The sequence below is a fragment of the Acinonyx jubatus genome, chromosome A1 (assembly GCF_027475565.1).
Source record: "Acinonyx jubatus isolate Ajub_Pintada_27869175 chromosome A1, VMU_Ajub_asm_v1.0, whole genome shotgun sequence".
NCBI lineage: Eukaryota > Metazoa > Chordata > Mammalia > Carnivora > Felidae > Acinonyx > Acinonyx jubatus.
This window is the reverse complement of record NC_069380.1, coordinates 66,294,024-66,319,617: the sequence shown is the minus strand read 5'-3', so window position 1 is coordinate 66,319,617 and position 25,594 is coordinate 66,294,024. Positions and strand designations below refer to the sequence as shown.

Genomic DNA, 25,594 nt, shown 5'->3' with positions numbered 1-25,594 from the left:
AGTCAGGTGATCAAAATAAGGGCATACATGACATGTATTGTCTGGTTCAATACATTTGAAGTATTTTGCTTCATAGTTCCACTTTCGGTATCTAATCTTGGTTTTACTCCTGTAAGGCCTGATTGTGTTTAATGATAATCGATGTGGGGGTACCTGGGTAGCTCAGTCAGTTGAGCATCTAACTCTTGATTTTGGCTCAGGTCATGATCTCACGTTTTGTGAGATCGAGCCCCACATCGGACCCTGTGCTGATAGTGTGGAGTCTGCTTGGGATTCTCGGTCTCCCCCTCTCCCTGCCCCTTCTCCACGCTGTCTCGCTCTCTGTCTCTCAAAATAAATACACTTAAAAAAAATGACAATAAATGGGTGCTAATCACTACCCCAACTGCCTACCTCAATGTAATTTTCATTTTCTCACACTTGCTATTTTCAAACAAGAGAAATAGAAACAAAATTTTGAAATAAATTAAACTACACTTTTGTTTACTTACTATAAGAATCAATATTCACCAATATTTCTATTTTCCTTTTTTAGGATATTTCTGTCTTCAAAAAATACTTATTTGAGCATTTACTACATGCTCAACATGCTAGAATACCTGAAGTTCTCATTGTCTATTGGAGATAGATACTTAAATAGTTTCTTTTTCTTTTCTTTCTTTCTTTCTTTTTTTCTTTTTTTTTTTTTTTTTTTTTTTTTTTTTTTTTGAGAGAGAGAGAGAGACAGAACATGAGCAGGGGAGGGGCAGAGAGACACAGATTCTGAAGCAGGCTCTAGTCTCTGAGCTGTCAGCACAGAGCCTGATGCAGGGCTTGAACTTGTGAACCCCAAGATCATGACCTGAGTTGAAGTCTGACACTTAACTGACTGAGTCACCCTGGTGCCCCCCTACATAGCTTCTTAAAAGCGAATTGTGTAATTATCATAACCACTTCCTGCTGGGCTGTGCTAACTGGTATGAGAAGTTTGAAAGAATCAAGAATGTATGAATGATTGCCATGCCTTACCAAAGTCAACTGGTTCACTTTATTTCTTCCAACTCCATATATGTGGGGTAAGGCACTGACCATGGGGAATGATGGATATGAGGAACTCAAATGGTGTATCATCAAATAATGTTCAACAATCATGCTACACACACACACACACACACACACACACACACACACTCACACACATACCAGAAAGGGCTACAGAGTATAGACTTTGCAAAAGCAATGGCCTTTCTACTTCATAATGCCTGAAAATTCTACCTAGAGATCTTTACCCATTCTACTTTTTTTTTTAAGTTTATTTATTTTTGAGAGAGAGACAGAGCATGAACATGGGAGGCACAGTGAGAGAGGGAGATACACAATCTGAAGCAGGCTCCAGGCTCTGAGCTGTCAGCACAGAGCCCAAGGCAGGGCTCAGACTCACCAACTGTGAGATCATGACCTGAGCCCAAGTCAGAAGCTTAACCCAGGGAGCCACTCAGGTGCCCCCTAACCATTCTACTTTAGAGGAGGATTCTTATGGGATCTTGGATTCACTTTCGAATTGAAGCATTTTAAAATTCAACACATTTAAAAATCTCACCAAGGCTGTGCAAGGCCTCATGATTTCAAGTAAAAACTAAAGAAAGGAATTCACATAAATACTTATTAAGCTACTACTATGCTTGAAGACTTGTGCTAAATAAAATGCGATACACAATTGATTGGGTCAGGGAGAATCACAGGGAAAACATGTTACCATCCTGAAAAGATTCTGTAGTTACTCCTTTCTAAGTGAAGAACATTTTTTTGCTAGAGCAGACGCTAAAATTATGCAAAATACGCACTCAAATTCCTCAATCTGGGTCAAGCTCATGGCTGTTATAAATGATACATGAATACATACTTTCCGGATTACTACTTATTTTAAAATACTGAATTTTGTCCAATTGTCAGACCAAGTGTTCCAATTTTAGGTTAAAAAAATAACTACACTACTCTTGAACTGCGACATCCCATCTCCCCCCACTGTCAAACTTTGTACCAACAGAGATACGTGCCTCGCGTCCTGAAGTGGACAAAACCGAAAGAACGCGGAAACCTACGTGGGTTTACTCCGTGTGTGCTTCTGTGCACAGACCCTAATCCCGTTTTCCACGTCACTCAAATGCACAGCTGCATTAGATAGCCTCTTCAAGGTTCCTTGCATCTGCAGACTTCTACAATGAAAACTCCTCTCTTCTTGGGAGTGAGTTCACAGAAAGCCCCTATGGTGAGGGCCAGGCCACCCGAAGGATTGGACTGAACCTGGTTTCTCTTTGAAAAGCCTTTCTGGGAAGAACATCCCACGCCAGCAACAGAGCGCGCCCCGGCACCACGTGTCTGCACCAACGGCGGGATTGGCGGAGCGCATTTTAGTTCTGCGGTCTAGACGCGCGCGGTCCCGCCCAGCTGCCAGAGGAGCTGGGACGCCGAGAGGAGAGGCCGGAGGGAGATCGCAGAGGGGAGGGGGGCGGGTGGGGGGTGGGGGATCCCGAGGCGCCAGCGGCCGCGAGTCTGGAAAGGCCCCAACGGCGCCAGGCCCGCCACGCCGCAACTTGCCCAAACCAGACAGGCTTCATCCTGCGCCCTGGAAGAAGGAGTCGGCCCGCCGCCTCCCGCTCGGCTGCTCCTCTGCCTCCGCCGGCCCCGCCTGCGCCAGCAGCGCCTCTGGGGTCTGGGCCCCCAGCGTCGCCCCGGTCAGCCTGCAGCGCCCGGCGCCCGCCAAGGAGCGCGCACCTGGGGTGAGCCGAGGCCCGGGATGCGCCCGGAGACCTTGGGAGCTTGCGGCGGACCGGGCATCTCGGGGCCCGCGAAGCCAGGGCCTCCGCCTGCTTTCCCCGGCTGCGAGCCGAGGCACTGCAGACCCCGCTGGCAAGGCTGCGGCAGCCCCCACCCTCAGTTTACCTTCTAACGGGTGGCGCCGAGCCCTCGCTGGAGCCCGCCTAGCTCGGCCTTTGTCTTTGCGGGTTCAGCTGGCCGGCCCTGCAGTGCACCAAGGACTGGTTGCGCCGCGCGAGGCTGCTGCCCAGCCCCGGGATGGGGGACGGAGGGAACGGGAAAGCGTGCCCCCTTCTTTCCTGTTCCGGCCATCTTGCGACCGAGATTCAACCAAAGGGGCAAGGATGGCCAGCAGCGCGGCGCTCTGGGCCGGAGTGGCGGCAGCGAACAGAGATGGGCACCTCAGTCCCGCGCGCCTCTTCCCTGGACCGCAGTGGGGGCGTGCGGACCAGCCCTCTCATTCAGCTCCAAGGGCCTGGGCCCAGAGCACGGGTGAATCCCTTAAGAGGCCAGAGGCACAGAAAATAGGAGGGATACCGGCCGGGAGCCGACAGTTATTTAAGCGCCTAATTCATTCAATCATTCTTTATCCACGTGTCCATTTGGCAAATTCTCAGCTCCTCACTGTGCCTGTCCGTTGTTAGGTGCTGGGGACACACGGTGAGCAAAAGAAATCACGGCCCTTGTTCCCGCTGATCCTGCAGTCCAGTGGATGGAGCCCACAGGACACAGACCTGCCAGGTCGGTAACCTGACGTCCTTTAAACAGATAGGGAAACTGAGGCCTGGGACTGACATAACTTGTTCTAGGTCAAGCAGCAAGTATATGGAAGAATCAAACTTTGAACCTAGATCTTTAATTTTATACTGGCTGCAGTGAACCGTTAATAGTTCTTTTTTCCTAAAGACCCATTAAAAGTTGTTTGGATGTACAGTTTATATGAAGTCATATGAACTGCATGCTTTATTTCTTGGATGTTTTTATATGGATTTATTTCTAGTTCACAATATCTGGGAGTGCTAAAAATATTTGATATTACAACTTTGCTTGAAGTTACTCTGAATGGTATTTTCCTTTCTCCTACTCACATATCTGGCTGTTAGGAAAGAAAAAAAAATTCCTGATGGTTGGTCCACGCAGGGACACCCCGGTGGATTGAGGAATGTCTGGCTTTTCCTCAGCTCATTGATCTCTGTGGTAGCCACAGGCATCACCCAAAAGACCCCAAGAATGAAAGGCCTGATGTCTACAAGTTGCTGCTAGAGCAACTAGCAGCAGATGCTGCAGATCTCTGCAGATCACAGAATGCAGCTGCCTCACAAGTTTGTAAGGTAAACACCGGGGCCCTCTAAAACTTGATGGTACAAAGCTGATGGTTAAAGTTCCCCTCCATATATATATATATATATATATATATATATATATATATATATGTATATATATATATATATAATTTTTTTACCTTCACATTTTGAAAAGGTACCCTTTTGGGAAGACAAGTACAAAAAGTATTAATAATATCTGTGGAAGTTCCTTAATTTGTACTTTTTTTTTTAATGTTTATTTACTTTTGAGACAGAGAGAGAGAGCGAGCATGAGCGGGGGAGGGGCAGAGAGAGAGGACACAGAATCCGAAGCAGGATCCAGGCTCCAAGCGGTCAGCACAGAGCCCAATGCGTGCGGGGCTCCAACTCAAAAGCCGCCAGATTGAGATCGTGACCTGAGCTGAAGTCGGACACTTAACCGACTGAGCCACCCAGGCGCCCCTTAATTTGTACTTTTATCAGTGTCTTGTACTTACCAGTATCTTATTTTTATATGTAGGCAATCCATAGAGGAAAAGAGACCCCATTTTAAAAAGTATTTCAGGTGTAAGAAATTTAGAAAGCCTGCCGTCAGATATAATTAGCTCTGCCACTATTTTAATTTTTAAAACTTTATTGAGATATAATGTACAAATGCACCCTTAATTTTCAATGCACAATTCGATAAGTTTTGGCAAATGTATATACCCGGGTAATCAACAAACAGCAAGCACAATCAAAACAGAATATTTCTGTTATAGCCCCAAAAGTGTCTTCCTGCTGTTTTGAAGCCAATTCCCCTCCATCCCATTTAATTTTACATAGTTTTGTTGTTTAACGTTTCTTAAGTCTGTGTGTAAAAGAGGAGGATGAATAGGCATTTCTGATCTCAAAATCTAAGGTGAGGACAGGGGTGAATAACCGGAGGCTAGCGGCCGGAACGGAAAGTTCCCGGGGATGTGGCTCCCCACTCCTTAAGGACAGGGAGGGTCAGCCCCAGAGCCAGGGAGGGTGGTGGCCCGGTGAGCTGGCGCTCAGGAAGTGCCCTCTTCCGTGGACGGGCTCGCCCACGAGGTCTCCTCTGGTCCCGCAGGGCCCTGGGCGCACGCTGACTGTGCGGGGGCTGGCGCGCCCTTTGCTCTAAGTCCGGGTCTGGGCGCTGCCATAGCAACGGCCTGGACGCCCAGACCTTAGGCCGCCGCCGCCGCCGCGGGAGACCCGGCCATCTCCAGCTCCCGAAGGGTGGGGCGGCGGCGGCCCGGGAGGCGGCCGGGGCCGGGTAGACGGGACCGCCCCCTCCTCGGATACCAGCTGAGGCCGCGGGTTTGCTTCCAAGCATGGTAAGTGAGAGCGGGGAGGTCGGGCTGCCTGGCGATGTGGGACTGGGGGCGGCCGGGGCTCCCCGGGACTCCCAGCACCCTCACCGCCCCTACGCTGCCTCCTCCCCGCAGCCCTTTCAGAAGCACGTCTACTACCCGCTGGCCAGCGGCCTGGAAGGACCCGACGCCCCCGCAGCAGCTGCCGCGGCGGGAGCGGCCACGATGGCCTGTGGCCCCCCCAGCGTGGCGTCGGTCCCCCTGCCCTTCTTCCAGTTCCGGCCGCGGCTGGAGAGCGTCGACTGGCGGCGGCTGAGCGCCATCGACGTGGACAAGGTGGCGGGCGCCGTGGACGTGCTCACGCTGCAGGAGAACATCATGAACATCACCTTCTGCAAGCTGGAGGACGAGAAGTGCCCGCACTGCCAGTCGGGGGTGGACCCGGTGCTGCTGAAGCTCATCCGCCTGGCGCAGCTCACCATCGAGTACCTGCTGCACTCGCAGGAGTTCCTCACCTCGCAGCTGCACCACCTGGAAGAGCGGCTGCGCCTGAGCCTGGCCGATGGCGAGCAGAGCAGGAAGCTCCTCACCAAGCAGGCCGGTGAGATCAAGTTACTCAAGGAAGAGTGTAAACGCAGGAAAAAGATAATCTCGACCCAGCAGCTGATGATCGAGACCAAAGCCAGCTATTACCAGGTGGGACGCTGCGTTGTGATTCCGATTCATAATCCAGTTTAACATCCTCGATTTCCACCTCGGTATTGAGAGTCCTTTCCTAGATCACCGACTTTTTTTTTCCCCTTCGTGAGATTTTTACTGTAAATCAGAAGAAACAACATAGTTAAGCAAAATAGTAATTTTAACCAACAGCTGACATGGTTCGTTACCTTCTGTAGACAACCAGAGGATTAATAATTAAACAAGCAATGTTGTCTGTCGTGCTTTGCTGAAAGTCCTCTTTATAAACGTTGGCTGTTTAAGAAACTGTGTCCTCCCCCTAATTGATGTAATGAGAAATAAACCGGGTACAAATTGCTGTCGAGGTCTGGCCCCAGATGATCTGGAATGATTAAATTTGTGGGGCTTTTATTTCAAGATATTTTCAAGCTTGCTGAAAAGTTGTAAGAATAGTGCAAAGAACTTCATAAACCCCTCACCCAGATTCTCCAGTTGTTAACATTTGCCACATTTGCTTTATTTTCTCATTCTATATATACATATTATTTTTGAACCCTTGGCCAGTGAGTTCCAGACTCCTAAGTAGTTCAGTTTGCATATCTCCTAAGACCAAGAACACTGACTAATGTAACAATATTAATGATATAGAACAACAGTATTTGTTAATTGAACTGGTATTTTAAAAAAAAATTTTAATGTTTATTTTTGAGAGAGAGACACACACAGAGTGCCAGTGGGGGAGGGGCAGAGAGAGAGGGAGACACAAAATCTGAAGCAGGCTCCAGGCTCCCAGTTGTCAGCACAGAGCCTGACTTTGTGGGCTTGAACCCACAAACCGTGAGATCATGACCTGAGCCGAAGTCAGAAGCTTAACCAACTGAGCCACCCAGGCACCCCTGAACATGTAGTATTTTAAATATATTTATGGGGCACCTGGGTGTCTTGGTTAAGCATCCTGCTCTTGATTTTCTGGCTCAGTGATGAGATCTAGCCCAGTGAGCTAACCTGGGGGCTGCCTCTGTGCTGAGCATGGAGTCTGCTTAGGATTCTCTCTCTCCCTCTCTCTGTCTCTACCCCACTTGCATGTGTACTCTCTCTCAAAATAAACATTAAAAAGTAAAATAAAATATATTTTATTAATGTAACAATAGTATTAAAAAAATTGAAACCTCTTGCTTTTCTGTGTTTAATCTCTAACTTTTACAGGTTAGATACTGAGCTAAGATAAATATTGTAATTTTTTAGTATAATAGAAATCAGTTGTATATATTTTTTTATTGATTAGATGGAGAAAATGCAAAGGGTATCAACAATGTTTGATAAAGTTATCAAAGAATCAACAGGCTGACAAGACTGATTTCATATCCTAACATTGTAGTCACTTTGGCTAAATATGAATTAAAAGTCCTCAGTGAATGGGCGCCTGGCAGGTTCAGTCAGTAGAGCATGTGACTCTTGATCTTAGGGTTGTGAGTTCGAGCCCCATGGTAGGAGTAGAGTTTACTGGGAGGAAAAAAAAGCCTCAGTGGACTTAGGTACTAGCAGCGTGAGTAAATGCAGAGAACTGGGTGTAGGCACAGATTATGGTGAGGTCATTAGTGCTTAGGACTGACCCAACAGGAGCCTTGAGAGAAGTGTACTTAAGATAGGTGAACAGTTGGGACAGAATACTGTTAGAAAGGCTTAGTGTTTAGCCTTGGGTACACAACCCTGAGATATAATCCTCAAATGACACCTAATGTTGCTAATTGCCTATTTGTTTCATAAATGCCATGTACATATTTATAAATAGTGTTGATATGGCCTTTTATAAATACATCTATTAAACAATGAATAGAATAGGTTCTATTTAGACATTAAAAATAATTTAGCTTTGGTAGCAATCAGTGATATGTTAACAGCTATAACATACAGAAATTTTATGTTTATGAACATTTTTTCATTCTTTTAGTTACTATAGAAATAGGTGTTAGTAAAGATTTTCAAGTTTGAATGATACACATGAATAAAGGTAAGGGCTTCGTTTTATTTAATGACTGACACCTGCCAAGTTGGCCACTCAGCAGAGTCTCTGAATAACAGTGTTGGGTGTATGGCGTGCCCCAGTGTGACCATGTAGAGGTAGGATTGCCCAGACCATTCCTACTTAGTGTGGTATATAACACTCCGCTCTCTTAGGTGCCTTGCCATTGTCTCTTGATGGACTGAGCAGTGTTAGCCCTTTAGGGTGACAATTCCAGAGTTAGACTGTCTGGGTTTGAATCCTAACTATTCCACCATGCAAGTCAGTTAACATCTAGACCTCAGTTTCCTCATCTGGAAAATGAGAACATTAGTAGTAGGTATCTTTTAGGGCTGTTCTGAGAATTCCATGAGCTAATGCACATGCAGCATAAGGAAGTCTCAGCAAATGGCATCTGACATGTGGTGTTGATTTCCACACTGGCTTCTTGGTAGTGAGCTGTGACTCCTCAGGATCTCTGCAAGGCCTCACACCTTTCCTAGGAGGTGAATAGCGGTGGTACAGGAAGAAGGCCAGGGGTTGCCGTGATAATGCTGTAAGAAGCGGTGATTCAGGGAGGGGAAGTCAAGTCTGCTGCTAAGAATAGTTGGCACATAGGCCAGCTGGGGGCCCAAGATGTTACAATTATTTCAACTCCAGGTTCGGACATGTGAGGATATTTGGCCTATGATAAGATTTATAGGAAGACAATTGATTTTGTTTAAATAGCTATTTGACTTTAGCCTGCAGTCATGAATTTGTGTTTATGGAGACCTCCAAAAGCTGGGGAAGTCTCATGGCCATGTGTAAAGGCCAGTGTGTGCCAATGATGTGGTTGTCAAATTATTTTTTTAATGAAATTAAAAAATACCAGTGTATCATAACAGGACTTAGACTCATTTTAAGAAGAACTTTTGTTTTCGCAGCTGGAAGACTCAGATTCCTGTCCATGCTTTAGCACTACAGGCAGATTTTGGAATCTATGTCAGTGAATTTCTGACCCTGGTTGCAGTTTTTCAGTGGAGATAGTGTTGGGGTAGAAAAAAGCATGCATTTTGGGGTGCCTGGGTTGCTCAGTTGGCTAAGCATCTGACCAGCTCAGGTCACAATCTCACGGTTTGTGAATTTGAGCTCTGCGTTGGGCTCTTTGCTGTCAGCGCAGAGCCTGCTTCAGATTCTCTGTCTCCCCCTCTCTCTGCCCCTCCCCTGCTCTGTCTTTCAAAAATAATGAACATTAGAAAAACAAAAAGAAAAAAAGCATGCGTTTTGCAGTCAGAGAGACATAGGTTAAAAGTATGCATCTTATAACGCTGTGACCCAATTCATTCCCCACACCCTTAACCAACCTCTGGCAACCACTGGTCTTTTTACTGTCTCTGTAATTTTGCCTTTTCCAGAATGTCATATAGTTGGTATCACTCAGGATTTAGCCTTTTCAGATTGGTTTCTTTTACTTAATAAAATGCACTTAATGTCCTTCCATGTCTCATTTATCTGGTCACTTACTGAAGAACATCTTGGTTGCTTCCAAGCTTTGGCAATTATGAATAATGCTGCTATAAACTGATACGTGTGCAGGTTTCTGTATGGGCATAGGAAATCTAAGTGGCTGTATCATTTTGCATTCCCACCAGCAATGGGTGAGAGTTCCTGTTGCTCCACTTCCTTGCCAGCATTTGCTGATGTCAATGCTCTGGATTTTGGTGATTCTAATGGGTGTAGGGTGGTATCTCATTGTTTAAATTTGCATTTCCCTAATGACACGTTATGTGGAGCATCTTTTCCTATGCTTAATTGCCATCTGTGTATCTTCTTTGGTGAGGTGTCTATTATAGTCTTTGGACTATTTTGTAGTTGTTTGTTTTCTTTTTGTTGAGTTTTAAGAGTTCTTTGTATATTTTGGGTAACAGTCTTTTATCAGTTGTGTGTGTTTTGCAAATGTTTTCTCCCAGTCTGTGGCTTGTTTTCTCATTTTCTTCACATTGTCTTTTGCAGAACAGAAGTTTTGAATTTTAATGAAGTCTTGTTCATCAGTTATTTCTCTTTAAAATTTTTATTTATTTATTTTGAGAGAGAGCAAATGCACACATGAGGGAGGGGCAGAGAGGGAGGGAGAGAGAGAATCCCAAGCAGGCTCCACACTGTGACATTGCAGAACCCCGTGTGGGGCTTGAACTCATGAACCATGCGATCATGACCTGAGCCAAAATGAAAAGTTGTTTGCTTAACCAACTGAGCCACCCAGGTGCCCTCAATTATTTCTTTCATGGATTGTGTCTCTGGTGTTGAATCTAAAAAGGCATCATCGAGATCATCTAGGTTTTCTTCTATGTTATTTTTAGGAGTTTTATAGTTTGGCCTTTTACATTTAGGTTGGTGATCCCTTTGAGTTCGATTTTGTAAAGGATGTGAAGTCTGTGTCAACATTCATTTCTTTGTGGATGTCCAGTTTTTCCAGTACCATTGTTGAAGAAACTGTCTTTGTTCCATTGTATTGTTTTTGCTCCTTTGTCAAAGATCAGGTGGTGATATTTATATGGGTTTATTTCTTGGCTCTCTCTTCTGCTCCACTGATCTGTTTGTCTGTTCCTTAGACAATACCACACTGTCTTGATTACTGTAGCTTTATATAGTAAGTCATAAAGTTGAGTAGCATCAGTCCTCCAACTTTGTCCTTCTCCTTCAATACCTCGTTGGCTATTTTAGGACTTTTGCTTCTTCATACAAACTTTAGAATCAGTTTGTTGTTAACCACAAAGTAACTTGCTGGGATTTTGATTAGGGTTGCATTGACTCTGTAGATCAACATAGGGAAAATTGACATTTTGACAATATTGAGTCTTCTTATCCATTAACACAGATATTCATTTATTTAGTTCTTTCATTTGCTCTTCAGAACTTTGTAGTTTCCCTCCTATAGATATTTTACATGTTTTATTTTATTTTATTTTTTTGAGAGAGAGTGTGTATGCATATGAGAACACAAGCAGGGAAGGGGCAGAGGGAGAGGGAGAGAGAGAACCTTAAGCAGGTCCCATGCCCAGGATGGAGCCTGACTCTGGGCTTGATCCCACAACCATGAGATCATGACCTGAGCCAAAATCAAGAGTCGGACATTTAACCTGCTGAGCCAACCAGGTGCCCCTAGATCTCATACATATTTTGTTGGGTTCATACATAAGTATTCATTTTTGGGGTGCTAATGTAAAGGATGATTTGTTTTTAATTTCAAATTCTATCTTTCCATTATGGAATATAGGAAAGCAGTTGACTTTAGTATATTAACCTTCTATCCCACAACTTTGCTATACCTGGTTGTTAGTTCTGGGATTGTTGTGGGTTTTTGTTTGTTTGTTTTGCCAATTCTTTTGGATTTTCTATAAAGACATTAATGTCATCTGCAAACAAAGAAATTCTGTATCTTCCTCCCTAATCTGTGTATTTGTTACTTCCTTTCCTTGCCTTATTGCATTAGCAAGGACTTCTAGTACAATGTTGAAAAGCAGCAGTGAAAAGGGACTTCCTTGCCTTGTACCTGATCTTAGTGGGGAAGCTTTGAGTTTTTCCACCAAGCGTGATATTAGCTGTAGGTGTTTGTTGTAGCTAGTCTTTACCAAGTTGGGAAAGTTCCCCTCTTCCCTGGAGTTTTTAACTCTTAGACTCTTCCACTGTGAGCCTCCAGCAATTTGTCAATTACAGTTTAGGTTTTCCTACCCCTTCTTACCCTGAGTTCATGGCTTTTCTGTATTGTTCAAATAGTTAAAATATCTATTTTTTGATTTTAGAAATTAAAAGTCACAGTTTTCAGAAAGCCTCATCCTTTCCTTTCTCCAGTGCTGTGCCCGGCCCTAAAGCCCACACTGACATCTGAGTCCAGTGGGCAGGCCATGACATACTAAACTTGAGCAGTCATCAAGAGCAGAGAAGGCTGGAAAGATACTTTAAAGACTCCCCGAAATGCAAGGCCAAGAAATATGCCATAATGTTGGCTTTCTGGGAAAGAGACCCTGAACTTCTGATGCAGTTATACTGATTTGGAGTAAGGCAATACTGCACATGAATAGAAGAACATGTTTGTAGCACAATGAAAATGAAACTGCAAAATCCAAACTGGAAGAAACTCTGTAGTACACGTGTTTAGTTTCTTCAGCAAAAGAATTGCAAAGATAAAAGAGAGATGGGGGGGCGGGGGCGGTCTATAGACCAGAAGACAGTGGAGAGACATAATGAGCAGTTGCAGGATATGGCTGTATTTGGATCCTGATTCAAAACAAACTGTAAAATTTTTTTCTAAGAATGTCCTTTTAGAGGCTCCTGGGTGGCTCAGTTGGTTAAATGTCTGACTTCAGCTCAGGTCATGATCTCACAGTTCGTGAATTTGAGCCCTGCTTTAGGCTCTGTGCTGACAGCTCAAAGCCTGGAGCCTGCTTCAGATTCTGTGTCTCCCTCTCTCTGCCCCTCCCCCACACATGCTCTGTCTCTCAAAAATGAATAAATGTTAAAAAAAAATTAAGAAAAAAAATGTCCTTTTAGAGATGGATTCTGAAATACTAACAAATGAAATATATAATATCCAGGTTTTAATTCAGGGTAATCCAGGAACAAAGATATAGATGAAACAAGTGGAATTTTTGCTTAAAATTTGAATCTGTGTTAAAGTGGAAAATAGAAATATTTGTGGGGTTTTTTTTCAGTAAAATTCATTTTAGGAGGCCAAGTATTTCTAAGTATATGTTCAGTGATTTATTAATGCTGGGATCTGGGAATAATGCTATGAATAAGATAGACAAGAGCCCACACTGTCAGGAATGTGACATTCTAGAACCAAGAGGGATTGAGCAGAGAACAATAAACAAGTGAAGTGGCTAAACATGGAAATAGTAACTGTTGAGACATGCAATGATGAAAGTAAGTGTGGTGGGACAGTGACTGGCAGGAGGGCCATCTGCCAAGGTCTTGTTGAGGACGTGCCCAGTGGGGAAGATGCTCCTGGAATGACTCCTGAATGTCAGGAAGGAGCCAGTGGGGGGAAGGTCTTGGCAAGGTTCAGGCTGGGCACAAGCTCATGCAGAGGCTGAATTTGGCCTGCTTGAGGGACAGAAAGAAGACTGGCATGGCTGGAGTGTCTCGAACAAGTTGGTGACAGGCTGGGAACCAGCTGTGGAACAGGAGCAGCATCAGGGGTTCCTGCAGGCACCCAAATGGGCTACTCTGGCTGTCGAGAGATAGCTGTCACTGCCTTGTTCTCAGTTTGGAGAGAACACCCTGGTTTACAGTTGTCTTTTTAGTCCTGCTTTTAGTATCCCTTGCCGGGATGATATCTTTTGGGGGACCGTTCCCAAGAGGTGGTGCTTTAGGTACCCCAATTTAATTGAAATTAGGTGGGAGAGCACTTGTTACAGACATTCAGATTTGTTGCTGTCTCCTTTTCAGTGCCATTTTTGTGATAAGGCCTTTATGAACCAAGCTTTTCTACAAAGTCACATTCAGCGCCGCCACCCTGAAGATTCTCACCTTGGTAAGTCACGAGCTCAGCTTCACAGAGCTGTTTTCCTTTTGGTACCTTTCTCTATTTTCAGTGAGGCATGGTCCAGTGCATCTCTCAGTCCTTCTAAAAGTATCATAGTCTTTGTTCATTCATGAAATATTGAGCGCCTACTATGTGCCATGCACAGCACCAGGCCTGGGGCTATGGGCGCACACAAAACAGACCAAGTTCTGCCCTCTGGGGTCTTACATTCTGTTAGGAGGGGCAGAGGAAACACACTTAAATAAATGAGTGGTTCCTCTCAAATGGTGGCAAATGCAACACGGAAAATAAAACAAGAATGGGGTGGAGGTGGTCAGCAAAGTCTTCGTGGAGGAGGCCTTATTTGATCAGAGACTGGATTGATGAGGAGGTTCCAGCCCGGGGAAAAGCTGGGGAATGAATATCCCAGACATGGGGAGCTCTGAGTGTCGGAGGTGTGAGGGGCAGGCAGCACAGCATGTTTGAGGAACAGACAGAAGATCAGTGGAATAGAGCGAGCAAGGCAGTAGTGTGTGGGGACATTGGAAGGGAGGGGGCCAGGTCACGTGGGGCATTGAAGGCCCAGGCCAGGAATGTGGGTAGCGGCTGGTGAAGAGCGTAGGGGCCGTGGTGGTGGAAGCAGATGGAAGAGTGAGGAGGCTACTGGGGTAATGCAGGTGAGTGATGTGGCAGCAGGACCAGGACGGGACCAGGGAAGACCAGAGAAGTGAAGATGGAGAGGACGTGTGTTCTGCACAGAGCCCACAGACGTGTGACTTAGCATGAGAACAAGAGATAAGAGAAATACAGTCTTGGATTTTGTCCTGTACATTTGGGTGAGTGGCAGTGACGTCTACTGAGGTGGGGACCTAGGGGTGGGAGGTGGGCTGAGGAAGGAAGGAGAATGAGAGTGTGTGTTGGCCAGGGTAAACCTGAGGCACACATACAAACGCCATGCGAGTGGAGATGCAGGGGGTCTGGAGGTCACGGTGAGGCCCAGGGTGGAGATACAAATCCAGGAGTCGTTAGCAGAGCTGGGCTGGATGAGTTCACCTAGACAGAGAAGAGAAGGTGGCTAGGGGCCAGCCTCAAGGCTCTCCCAACATCAGGAGCTCAGGAGGAGCAGCCTAGTGGGTGAGAAATAGTTATGGAAGCAGGAGGGAGACCTGGGGAGTGTGTTGTCATGGAAACCAAGGGAAACAAGTGTTTCAGGAAGGAGGCAGTGACCAATTTATTGAATGTACCTGAGGCGTAGATAGAGTAAGATGAAGACTGAGAATTGGTTATTGCTGTCACGATGGCTGTTGTTGACCTTGACATAGCAGCTTCAGTGGATTGGTGTGGACAAAAACCCAAGGGGAGTGAGCTGAGCTGACAATCAGGTGAGCAAGTGGTCATGTTGTAGACATTTGCTTCAGTAACATTTGCTGGGAAGGACAGCAGAGACATGAAGCATTGTCTGGAAGAAAATGTGGAACAAAGGGAAAATTTTTGTTTCATTTGATGCGGGAGATACAAAGATGTATTTGGGTGCTGATATGAATTAACCATGTTTAGAGGAGGAAAATAAGCAAGAGAGGGCAGGAGTTCGGTGGCTTATCAACTAGATTTCCTGTTACTTAAATATTCTTAAAAATAAAAAGTACCAGGTCTATTTCTTCTTGCAGATCAAAGCATTCTGCAGATTGCCTACAGACCAGTAACCCACTGGAATTCTCATTATGATCTTAATGTTTTCATATCTAGATGTACGTACTCCTAACTTGTCACTAAGTACTTGCTTTCTGAAACCTCCCTTTTTTGCCAGTCTGTTTCCATTCCTGACTATTTCGGACAAACAGATTGATTTAGGAAAATAGCTAAGCTTTGTATAAACAATACGAATGGCATAAAATTCCACATGGAAGTCATGGACCGTTGATACTACTTAGCAATATAGTGGAGAGATTGGGAAGGTTAAATAGTTTAATTAATCTACCATTCTTCCGTGTGAAACTGACCTTCTTTCTCTTCTGTTTCAGTATCTTATTCTATCTCATACTCGTTTCAGAGAGTATTTCGGACTCTGAAATGAGTATTATTTCTTCAGGTCATCTTTGAGATTCTGACTTTCCACTTTGGCTTTCATACCTTGCATGTCTACACTCACAGACACATGTACATCCATTCAGTCATGTGCACATCTTCATGTAAGTACATGTACATAAGTATCTTCCCTTCACTTGTTGCTTCCTTTTACAACCTTCTGGTACCTCTTTTTGGCCCTGTGAACAGTTTATGGCCCCAGTTTGCATCTTGAATGCCAGCCTCTGATTGTCTTAGCACTGATGGGGTTCCCAGGAGAATGTGGTGGGAGCCAGAAAGATAGTGACCTGCCGTGGAAGCTTCCCTTCTCTCACCGAGACAGGCATCTCAAAGAAGAGCCCGGGATTATTCCTTGTCACCATTATTATTCCCTGAATGGGCTCTCACACTGTCTCTGGAGGGTAATCCAATACAGTGGCCGAAATAATCTGCTGAAAGTAATTCAGTGCCCAGTAACACGATGGGCTGCGAGTAAACACTCATGAGCAAAAATTGGCTCATGTGGCACAAAAAAGTAATAATATCCCAAGTTGGAGCAGTTTCCTTTGTCTTTGTCATATCAATAAGACCCTGTAAGTTTTCAGATAGGTTTCAGTAGAGGTGGTATTTTAATAAAATATTTCTGTTGCAACAGAGTATAAGAAAAAGGCACAGACTGATAAGCTCCAGAGTGAGATTGACATGCTGAAGGAGCAGCTGCAGCTCACCAAGTCTCAGCTGGAGGCTGCACAGCACGCCCACGCTGTCAGGTTCTCTAAGGTACGGTACTAAGTTCGGAAACGGTGGGATGGTGAGAAGGATCGGGATTAATTCCTTTTAAATGTTTGGTGGAATTCACCAGTAAAGCCATCTGGTCCTGGGCTTTTCTTTGTTGGGAGGTATTTGATTACTGATTCAATCTCCTTATTCATTGGTCTGTTCAGATTTTGTTTTTCCATGATTCAGTGTTGGTAGGTTGCATGTTTCTAGCAATTTATCCATTTCTTTGAGATGGTCCAATTTGTTGGCATATAATCATATGCATAGTGGGCTGTTATAATCTTTTGTAATTCTGTAGTGTCCGTTGTAATGTCTCCTCTTTCATTTATAATTTATTTGAGTCCTTTTTCTTTTCTTGGTTAGTCTAGCTAAGAGTTGGTTAATTTTGTTTATCTTTTCAAAAGCTCCAACTCTTAGTATTGTTCATCTTTTCCATTGTTTTTCTGTTCTCTATTTTATTATTTCTGCTCTAATCTTTATATTTCCTTCCTCCTGCTAACTTTGAGCATAGTTGTTTTTTTTTCTAGATCTTGAGGCATAAAGTTAGATTGTTTACTTGAGATATTTCTTTTTTTCTTAATGTAGACATTTTTAGCTGTGAACTCTCCTCTTAAAACTGCTTTTGCCATATCACATACGTTTTTGTATGTTGTGTTTCCATTTTTGTTTATCTCAAGATCTTATTTACTTCCCTTTTGATTCCTTCTTTGATGCATTGGTTGTTCAGTAGTGTATTGTTTATTTTCCACATATTTGTAAATTTTCATTTTCCTCCTGTTGCTGATTTCTTCTTCTTTTTCTTAATGTTTAGTTCTGGGAGAAAGAGAGAAAGCACAAGTGGGGGAGGGGCAGAGAGAGAGAGAAAGAGACAGAATTCAAAGCAAGCTCCAGGTTCCAAGCTGTTCAGCACCGAGCCCAATGTGGGTCTCAAACTCATGAACCAAGAGATCATGACCTGAGCTGGTCTGTCACTTAACCAAATGAGCCTCCCAGGCTCCCCCTTCCTGTTACTGATTTCTAGTTGCATACAATTGTGGTCAGAAAAGATACTTGATATAAATTCAGTCCTCTTGAATTTGTTAAGACTTGTCATCTAATGTATGATCTATCCTGGAGAAAGTTCCACATGAGCTAAGCAGACTGTGTGTTCTGCTGGATACTATCTGTTGGATATTATATGTCTATTGGGTCCATTTGGTATGAAGTGTTCAAATCCTGGGTTTCCTTATTGACTTTGTGTCTGGGTGATCTATCCATTGTTGAGAGTGGGTATTAAAGTCCCCTATGATTACTGTTTTGCTGTTTATTTCTCCTTTTTGTTCTGTTAGTATATGCTTTATAAATTTAGATGCTGCAATGTTGGATACATAAATATTTATAATTCTTATACCTTCTTGATAAATTGATCTCTGTTATTGTTAAGTAACCTTTGTCTCCTGACATCTTTCTTTTTTTAACATAGGCATTTACAGCTATAAATTTCCCTCTTAGCACTGCTTTGGTTTCTCCTTTTTTTTTTTTTTTTGATATGTTGTGTTTTAATTTTCATCCATCTCAAAGTATTTTCTAATTTCCCTAGTGAGTTTTTCTTTGTCTCATTGGTTGCTTAAGAGTACAGTGTTTAATTTTTTAAGTATTTGTGAATTTTCCAGATTTTCTTCTGTTATTGATTTCTGGCTTCATTCCACTGTGGTTGGGAAATACACTTAGCACACTTTCAATCTTTTAAAATTTATTGAGAGGGGAGCCTGGGTGACTCAGTCGGTTGAGCATTCTATTCTTAATTTCAGCCCAGGTCATGATTTCATGGTTCATGAGATTTGAGCCCCGCATCGGGCTCTGCGCTGACAGCGGGGGAGCCTGCTTGGAATTCTCTCTCCCTCTCTCTCTGCCTCTCCCCCTTCCCTCAAAATTGATAAATAAACTTAAAAATAAATAATTAAAATTTTTGAGACTCTTTTGTGACCTAACATTTGCTCTCTCCTGGTGAATCTTCCATGAGCGTTTAACAAGAATGTATGTTCTGCTGCTCTTGGGTGTTCTGTATATGTCAGACTAAGTTTGTTTATTGTGTTAAGTCTGCAGTTAGGTAAAAAAAAAAACAAAACAAAAAAAACCCAAAATTGAAGGTCATTGAGAAATCAAAGGCTGATTGACTAGACATAAATTTAGCTTGTATAAATAGGAATTTGTGTTTTGGGAGTGAGATGGGGCTACTCTATCCAAATTGATACAGTATTGAGAATGGTTCTTCTGCTCAATAGACATTTTCTTTTAAAGGATGTTTACATTTTACATATTATTGCATATCTACTATACAAGTTCATAGATCACCGAACTCTTGAGACTTTGGACCTCTGTGTTTGTATTTTAAGAGGTGTAAGGATGAAAGGATGCCATGTGCTGTTTTTGGTTTGGAAAAATCGCTGTGGACGTTGCCATTATATGAAGTGTTATTGCACACCTAACTGATACACTCAATACTAGCTAGAGCTATGTCCATTTATTTAAAATTTTACACATGTCATTTATTTAAAATTTTGCTTCATATAGAACTTTTAAAACCATGCATTCAAATAATTTCAGGAATATGAAATGCAGAAAACAAAAGAGGAAGAATTTCTGAAGTTATTTGATAGATGGAAAGAAGAAGAAAAGGAGAAACTAGTTGATGAAATGGAAAAAGTCAAGGAAATGTTTATGAAGGAGTTTAAAGAATTGACCTCCAAGAATTCAGCATTAGAATATGTAAGTATTAAACCAAGTACTCCTCATAGTATTGGTAGGATTGTTGCCTTGAGAGGTAACATTAGAATGGCATTATGGCCAGTGGATCTAGAAATCACTTTATTGTGCCCTGGTCCAGACAGCCCCTTTCTTGAGAGTCCTGAGGGAGCTTGAGACATACAGAAGACAGAGCAAGTCAGAAAAGTCATTTCTTTGAAAGTGGGAGCTTTGGCTCCAAACGCATGTGCAGAACACTTGGTACATTTGAGGGGCTCCTGGCTGGCTCAGTCGGTGGAGCATGCAATGCTTAATCTCGAGGCTGTGAGTTCAAGCCCCATGTTGGGTATAGGGATTAACTAAAAAGTAAAGATTATGGGGCGCCCGGGTGGCTCAGTCGGTTGAGCGTCTGACTTCAGCTCAGGTCATGATCTCACAGTCCGTGAGTTCAAGCCCCACATCGGGCTCTGTGCTGACAGCTCAGAGCCTGGAGCCTGTTTCAGATTCTGTGTCTCCATCTCTCTCTGAACCTCCGCCGTTCATGCTCTCTCTCTCTCTGTCTCAAAAATCAATAAAGGTTTAAAAAATTTAAAAAATAAAATAAAAAAAAATAAAGATTAAATAAATCTTAAAAAAAAAAAAAGAACATTTGGTACATTTGGTACCCTTGGTCAGATCATAGAAGAGGGTCTCTGTTTCCTTAGCTAGTTAGGATAGCCAATAAGCCATAAGCCTCCTCCCTGAATTCTGAAGCTTTCTAAGTTCCAAAGGAACTTTCCGGAAAGGCTGACACAGATCACCAATGTGGAAGAAGAAAGCCAACCCACAAAGGACAGAAGTAGAATTTTTTTTGCCAGGTCCCTTCCTGGTCGGTGGGAAGGACAGCTGTTCTGAGCAAGCAGAATGTAACTAAATGAGTCTCCATCCCTTATAGGAGCAGTCTTGTTCCACACTGCCCTGGTCACATGCATAGACAGAGACATGTCTTGCTGGGCTGGGACCTTAACCTCTGTGACAGTGATCGCTGTCCTCCAGCGAAGAAATGATTTGAGCTGGATGGGCAGCCCAGTCCCGGGGCACCCTTGGGGAAAGGAAGCAAGATCCTTGAGCTCCCTCTAGAGGCCAATAAGTTTTACAAACTAAAACGGAAAGATATTTTTGGAATATGGCTCAAGGCCTTCTCTAAAGCGCCTTGAACTCTTGCATAGGGGTAGGGAAACCACAACCTGTGAACCGAATCAGACATACCACCCATCTTTGTATGGCCAGTGAACCAAGAAAGGTTTTAATATTTCTAAATGGTTGAAAAAGGTCATAAGAAGAATATGTCACAACACATAAAAATTACATGAAGTTTACATTTCTGTGTCCGTAAGTTTTATTGGCATACGACCACATGTGTTCCTTTACACTTTGTCTGTGGTGCTTTTGTGCTGGAGCCGTACAGGTGAGTGATTATCACCAAGGCCTTATGTGTCTCCCGAAGCCAGAATACCGTCTGGCTCTTTACAGAAAATTTGCCAGCCCCATCATATCTTTATAAAGCAAACATGGCAAAATGTTAACAATTGGTCCAAATGGGTGTTCATTATATTATTCTTTCAACTTTTCTTTTTCATTTTTTTTTTAATTTTTATTTATTTTGAGAGAGTGCACAAGCACTAGCAGGGGAAGAACAGAGAGAGAAAGAGGGAGAGAGAGAGAGAATCTCAAGCAGACTCCATGCTGTCAGTGCAGAGCCCAATGCAGGGCTCAATCTCATGAACTGTGAGATCATGACCTGAGCCGAAATCAAGAGTCAGTTGCTCAATCAGCTGAACCACCCAGGTGCCCCTCAACATTTCTATAAGTTGTAATTTGCAAATAAAAAGTTGAAAGGGAATAAATTTGGATGGTTCACTGTGTCTTTTTTTGTAGGGCTACAACTTCCTGTTGGTTCAGTCATTCCATATCACCTCTCCTTGGTTGTTGTTTCTAAGCATCAGAACACCTAGGCAGTAATTTCTCTATCCATGGTTTCTTTTTCGACCCCTGCACCAGGGACCTTTCCTGAACTCCTATCTGTGGTTCAAAGTGGGATGCCGTATAACCCACTGGTGGATTGCGATACTAACCAATTTAAGACTGGCTTCTCACATCTTCATCAAGGCTGTACTCATTTTTCCCTTTGTGATAAGCTGCTAATTAGAGTTCTTTTGCCTAAGGTTCCATCCAGGATCCTGCCCCCAGCTCCCTGCTCCCGGGATAATTTTAATAGTGGATTGGGAATTTTTCCCACATAGGGCTTTTTTACCACTCCTACATTTTTCGGGGGGTGGGGGGGTAAAAAGATGGCTTTATTGAGATATAGTTTCTATACCATAAAATTCACCCACTTAGAGTGCACAGTTTGGTAGTTTTTAGTATGTTCACAGGGTTGTGCATCCATCCTCACGTTTTGGAATATTTCATCACCACGAGAAACGTTGTGCCCATTGGCACTCCCTCCCCCAAGCCACTGGCAACCACAGATCTGCTTTCTGTCTCTGTGGATCTGCCCATTCTGGACGTTACGTGTGAATTGAATCATACAATATGTGATCTTTTGTGAGCAGCTGCTTCCCAGTTAGTATAATGTTTCTGGGATTCATCCACGTCGTAAGGATATATATACATCACTATTTCATTCCTGTAGTTGCCGCATGATTTTCCATTCCATGAATATCATACTTCTTTTTCTTTTTTTTTTATGTAGAGTTTCAGATTGTTTTTTAATTTAACTTTATTTTTTATTTTTTAAAGTTTGCGTCCAAAATAGTATATAGTGAAGCAATGATTTCAGTAGATTCCTTAATACCCCTTACCCATTAAACCCATCCCCCCTCCTACAACCCCTCCAGCAACCCTCAGTTTGTTCTCCATATTTATGAGCCTCTTCTGTTTTGTCCTCCTCCCTGTTTTTATATTATTTTGTTTCCCTTCCTTTATGTTCATCTGTTTTGTGTCTTAAATTCCTCATATGAGTGAAGTCATATGATTTTTGTCTTTCTCTGACTGACTAATTTCACTTAGCATAATACCCTCCAGTTCCATCCACATAGTTGCAGATGGCAAGATTTCATTCTTTTTGATTGCTGAGTAATACTCCATTGTGTATGTATGTATATATATATATATATACACATATATGTATGTATATATACCACATTTTCTTTATCCATTCATCCATCGATGGACATTTGGGCTCTTTCCATACTTTGACTATTGATAGTGCTGCTATAAACATGGGGGTGCATGTGTCCCTTCGAAACAGCACACCTGTATCCCATGGATAGATGCCTAGTAGTGCAATTGCTGGGTCGTAGGGGAGTTCTATTTTTAGCTTTTTGAGGAACCTCCATACTGTTTTCCAGAGTGGCTGCACCCACCAACAATGCAAAAGAGACCCTCTTTCTCCACATCCTCGCCAACAACCATGAATATCGTATTTCATTTGTCTGTTCATCAGTTGACAACATGTGGGTTGTTTACCCATTTTTAGCTATAGATGGTTTTTAAAATTATTATTATTTTTTAAGTTTATTTATGTATTTTGAGAGGGACAGAAATAGTGTGAGTGGGGGAGGGGCAGAGAGCGAGAATCCCAAGCGGGCTCCATGCTGCCAGCCCAGAGCCCAACACGGGGCTCAAACTCATGAACTGAGAGATCATGAACTGAGTGGAAACCAGGAGTTGGATGCTTAACTGACTGAGCCATCCAAGTGCCCCTAAAATTATTATTTATAAGAGACTTCATTTTTTAGAATAGTTAAGCTTACAGAAAAATTGAGCATCCAGTACAGAAAATTTCATGTAACACCCCCCTCTCCTACCCTGTACAGTTTTCCATCTTACTGACAACTTAGTCTGGTACATTTGTTACGGTTGATGAGCCAATACTGATATATTAGTATTAATTAAACTCCATACTGTGGTTCCACTTCTTTAGCTTTTACCTAACGTCACTTTTCTGCTCCAGGGTCCTCTCCAGGATACCACATGATATTTAGTTGTCACACCTCCTTAGCTTGTCTGAGACAGTTTCTCTGACTTGTTTTCAGTGACCTGGACAATTTTGAGGAGTACTTTACCTGTCAGTAGGACGCCCCTCTACTGGAATTCACCCAGGAGTCTTCTCTTGGTTAGACTGGGCTTACAGGTTTGGGGGATGAAACCCTCAGTGATAAAGTTACAGTTTTCATCACATCATCTCAAGGCTAATACTCTCTTCATGATTAATGGTTGTTGGTGTTGACCTTGATCACCCGGCTCAGGTTGTGTCGGTCAAGTTTCTCTGCTGAGAAGTCAGCCTCCACCAATTTCACACTGTACTATTTGAAAAGAAGTGGCTGTGTTCAGCCCAGATTTAAGCAGGGGAGCGATGCTCCCCACCCTTTTGTTTCTTTGGTTAACGTATTACCTTCTGTGATTTTTCTGAGGGTTTTTTACCGCTGCTAACTTTAGGAATAACATAACAAGCAATAGGTAAAATTAAAACATGTTGTCCCACATGGGTTCACGGATACAGTTGCAGGATGATGGTGGCCTCACCACTCAATTGTCATGAGAACCTGGGCACCTGGCTGGCTCAGTCAGTCAAGCATCTGACTCTTGGTTTCGGCTCAGGTTATGATCTCACAGTGCATGAGTTCGAGCCCCGCATCGGGCTCCATGCTGACAGGGCGGAGCCTGCTTGGGATTCTCCATCTCCCTCTCTCTCTCTGCCTCTCCCCTGCACATGCCCCCCCCCCGCCTTCACTGCCTCTCTCAAAATAAATAAATAAGTAAATAAATAAATAAACATAAAAAATTGTATTTATATTAGGAATACAAATAAGTAAAAAAATAAAAAGAAATAATCATGAGAACCAGCTGCACGCAGTTCCTCTGTTCCTGGACACTGTTGTGTGCCCATCAGAAATTTTAAGACCCATTGTATAAGATTAGAAAGTTAGGTTGTCCTTTCTGTTGCAATCACCCCGTACATACGCTGTTGGAAAAACTGGAAAGCAGAAAGAAAACTGGAAAACCAGTAGGTGGGAGAAGGAGAAAGCACAACAAGCATCTAGTAAGGATAGTCGGATTTAAACGTGGCTACATGTTGGGGCGCCTGGGTGGCTCAGTCAGTTAAGCATCCGACTTCGGCTCAGGTCACGATCTCACAGTCCTTGAGCTCGAGCCCCACATCAGGCTCTGTGCTGACAATGTGGAGTCTGGAGCCTACTTCAAATTCTGTGTCTCCCTCTCTCTGCCCCTCCTCTGCCCCTGCTCACTCTCTCTCTCTCTCTCTGTCTGAAAAAAAATAATAAATAAACATTAAAAAAAATTAAATGAAAATAAAAGTGGCTACATGTTCCCCAATTTTATTTGTGTTCAGTCTTTTGAAAGTATAAACATCTGCACCAGTGAGTTTGCATTTATTTTCTTTCATAGCAATTGTCAGAAATCCAGAAGTCCAACATGCAGATCAAGTCCAATATTGGCACGTTAAAAGACGCACGTGAGTTTAAAGAAGAACGTCCTCAGTATCCCCAGGATTTCCAGAATGTGATGCAACTTCTTGATAGTCAGGTATGTGCCAGTGGCCAGTAACTGCAGCCGGAGCCTGATTTTTCTTCCTGAAGCAGTTTACAGCAAGCATTTCCTATAAAAAAAGGGTTTGTCTCTTCCCGTGACCATGAAGCTAGTTCTTTTCTTCTTGTCTCCTAATACACATATAATTAATCATAGCCGTTCATTAGATGCTTGTTGATTGACTAACAGATGCAGATATAGACTGGTTGGCGAAACTGTTTCATTTTTGGCTAACACAGTATCAACTTGAATTGTGTGGGATTACCTTAGAGTTTATTTTTCGTATTTCAGAGGTAGGTCCCTGCTGTCAAAAGCCCTAGAAAGGCATAATGAAGCACTAACTTTATTTTTAGAGCTGAAATATCTGGCTGCATTGCTGTACTGATGGTCTTCTTCATTTATGAAACCTAATTACAGTCATGTGGAAAGTGGTGTCCATAATCAGCACAGTTGTCATTCTGGCAATTTTCGCCCTCCTGGTTTAGGGGAACATTGCTTTTTACCAGGAAACAAATGGAGATTAAAGTTTATGAAGTTAGGATTTTGTTGAAAAAAATATTTGCAAACGACATATTGGATAAAGGATTAGTATCCAAAAACTATAAAGAACTTACCAAACTCAACACCCGACAAACAAATAATCCAGTGAAGACATGGGCAAAAGACGTGAATAGACACTTTTCCAAAGAAGACATCCAGATGGCCAACAGACACATGAAAAGATGCTAAACATCACTTATCAGGGAAATACAAATCAAAACCACATTGAGATACCACCTCATACCAGTCAGAGTGGCTAAAATTAACAACTCAGGAAACAACAGATGCT

The 25,594-nt window shown here is 43.1% G+C and overlaps 1 protein-coding gene across 5 annotated transcripts in view; it reads left to right on the top strand.

The window, feature by feature from the left end:
- Nucleotides 1–3,440: 3,440 nt before the first annotated feature.
- The window catches only part of DZIP1 (DAZ interacting zinc finger protein 1), a 55,057-nt gene continuing 32,903 nt past the window's right edge, over nucleotides 3,441–25,594 (top strand). For 2 of the 5 annotated variants that reach the window (XM_027065105.2, XM_027065102.2), the window contains exons 1-8: nucleotides 3,441–3,537; nucleotides 3,900–4,127; nucleotides 5,194–5,440; nucleotides 5,552–6,112; nucleotides 13,530–13,614; nucleotides 16,325–16,449; nucleotides 19,036–19,197; nucleotides 24,625–24,762. In XM_027065105.2, the coding sequence (XP_026920906.1) occupies nucleotides 5,438–5,440; nucleotides 5,552–6,112; nucleotides 13,530–13,614; nucleotides 16,325–16,449; nucleotides 19,036–19,197; nucleotides 24,625–24,762 (1,074 nt within the window). In that variant the 5' untranslated portion in view covers nucleotides 3,441–3,537; nucleotides 3,900–4,127; nucleotides 5,194–5,437. The remainder of the gene's footprint in view (nucleotides 3,538–3,899; nucleotides 4,128–5,193; nucleotides 5,441–5,551; nucleotides 6,113–13,529; nucleotides 13,615–16,324; nucleotides 16,450–19,035; nucleotides 19,198–24,624; nucleotides 24,763–25,594) is intronic. The other 3 variants (XM_027065103.2, XM_027065104.2, XM_027065106.2) reach the window with 3 other exon arrangements.